Source organism: Drosophila bipectinata, unplaced genomic scaffold (genome assembly GCF_030179905.1).
Source record: "Drosophila bipectinata strain 14024-0381.07 unplaced genomic scaffold, DbipHiC1v2 scaffold_261, whole genome shotgun sequence".
Taxonomy (NCBI): domain Eukaryota; kingdom Metazoa; phylum Arthropoda; class Insecta; order Diptera; family Drosophilidae; genus Drosophila; species Drosophila bipectinata.
Window position 1 is genome coordinate 21,055 of NW_027222911.1, and position 1,979 is coordinate 23,033.

Sequence of the window (1,979 nt, forward strand, 5' to 3'; positions counted from 1 at the left end):
ATATTATCATATTCTCATAGGGATCGGACAACTATATCCGATGTTGGCGATATATATCCGGTTTTAACTGAAGGGTATATCAACTTCGGCTCCGCCCGAAGTTAGCTTTGCTTTCTTGTTTCTTTTTTTTTTATTTTTATTTTTTTTCAACTCCTCCTAACCACCCTTACTCCTCTGCCGCCTCCTCGCACCCGGAAGCATGTGGCACCCACCTGTGCCAGAATGCACCACCTTCCGGGTTTGCCTCGCCGTTTGGTTAACTCCGCCTTCACTCTCGCGGCAAGCTCCGGCGGCCAGTTATCCTCCGTCACCTCTCGCCCGCCTCCGACCGATGCCTGCCGCTCCAGCACCGGCCTTTCCGGCCGTTTTTCTGGGCACGATGTCTGCCGGCCCAGCGCAGGCCTCCGCGGCTCCGGCCACACCCACGGCCCCTTCTCCAATGGCTGCTCCTCCCTCTTCTCCTGTGGACATGGTGTCGGGGGCACCGCGGGCCACGGCGTCGCCTCCCGGACCCTCCTCCAACTCGAGGCCGCCCTGCACGGCTTCTCCTCCGGCCTCTCCGGTCTGGGGCGTGGCGTCGGCGGTATCTTTGCCTTCCATTTTCTTGCCTGTCGCACCCTTCCGGCGGCGGCCCTTCTCCTCGCAGTCTCCACTATCTTCCGGGTCCGCCGCTGCCGTGCCGTTTTCGCTCTCCCCCTGACCATTGCCCTCATGCGTCCATCGATGCGCCGCTGCCTGGCCTCCTTCGTGTTCCTCCTTCGCATTTGGGCAATCACCTTGACGCGGGCCCTCGCCATGTCTTCCGTAGACTTCATCAGGGACAGCCGCCGGCTGTCCCATTCCGCTCGCAGGTGCAGGACCAGCTCCTCGCTCCTGCGCCGCCGCTCCACCTCGAAGGACCCGACCGGGATGCTTCCTCCTCCTCCTGCTGCCCGCCGGACCATCCACTCCGACCTTGCCTTCTTGGCGTTCCATGAAGGATCGCCGACTATCTCGATGTCGCTGTCGTCGGAAGAAATAATTATGGATGCGCTTGATGGCATTGTTGCGGCTGCGTGTTGATTTCGAATAGGCCGACCATCTCCCACGTCTCCACTTATATAGCGCCTTCATTTCCCGTTGCTGGAAATGTCCCGCTACTGCTCCCGTTGCTTGCTCTCCTCCTCTTTGCGGGGTTTTTTTTTTTTTTTTTTGTGTGCCCGTTATGCGGACACGATGTATTTGTCCGCTTTCGTTATTCCTTTGCTGTTTCGTCCGTGTCTTGAGCCTTTAGCTCGCTCACATGGGCTCTCTTCTCCCTCCTTGTCCTGCCGTGTCGTAACGTGACAATTACTGGAGAAACGAAATCCACCACCGTATATGGCCCGTCGTACCGAGGGGCCTGTTTCGCCGCGAATCCTTCAGCCGCCTTTGATAGGTGGTGCTCCTTTGCCCACACTGTTTCACCGACCTTTGGGCTCCACTTCCGCCTTCTCAAGTTGTAATGTCGCGCCTGGTCCTGGGCAGCTCGCTCCATATTCCTTCTTACTATCTCGAATGTCTCCTTGAGTCTCGCCGCGTTTTCCATGGGTGTTCCTTGTTCGGCTCCCGTGCCCAACACATTCTCGTCGAACAGGGCTCGCGGCATCCTTGGCTCCCTGCCCTGCGTTATAAAACACGGCGAGTACCCCGTGGACTCCGAGACTGCGGAATTTACCGCCAACATTAGCTCCGGCCAGTGTTCGTCCCACTTCCTTTGCTCTTTCCCAGCGAACTGGGCGATCATTGTTTTTACCGTCCTGTTCGCTCTTTCCGTGGGGTTCTCCTGCGGCGTATATGGCGCGGTGAACTGATGGCGTACGCCGAGTTCTCCGAGGAATTTCTTGAAGCTGCGACTGGTGAACTGCACCCCGTTGTCCGTTATTATTATTTTCGGTACTCCATATCGAGCGACGATTCTCTCCCTGAATGCCTTCTGCAGCGCCTATGTTGTTGCTTTT

At 57.3% G+C, this 1,979-nt stretch overlaps 1 protein-coding gene across 1 annotated transcript; it reads right to left on the reverse strand.

Moving 5' to 3' along the window:
• Window positions 1–297: 297 nt before the first annotated feature.
• Window positions 298–1,113, reverse strand: LOC138927453 (PE-PGRS family protein PE_PGRS26-like). The gene has a single exon (XM_070282739.1). The coding sequence runs from the start codon at window positions 1,111–1,113 to the stop codon at window positions 298–300; it is 816 nt and encodes a 271-aa protein (XP_070138840.1).
• Window positions 1,114–1,979: the final 866 nt, after the last annotated feature.

Bases quoted from the DNA above. Each gene is read 5' to 3' on its own strand.
- LOC138927453 (XM_070282739.1), bottom strand. From the start codon at position 1,113: ATGAAGGCGCTATATAAGTGGAGACGTGGGAGATGGTCGGCCTATTCG.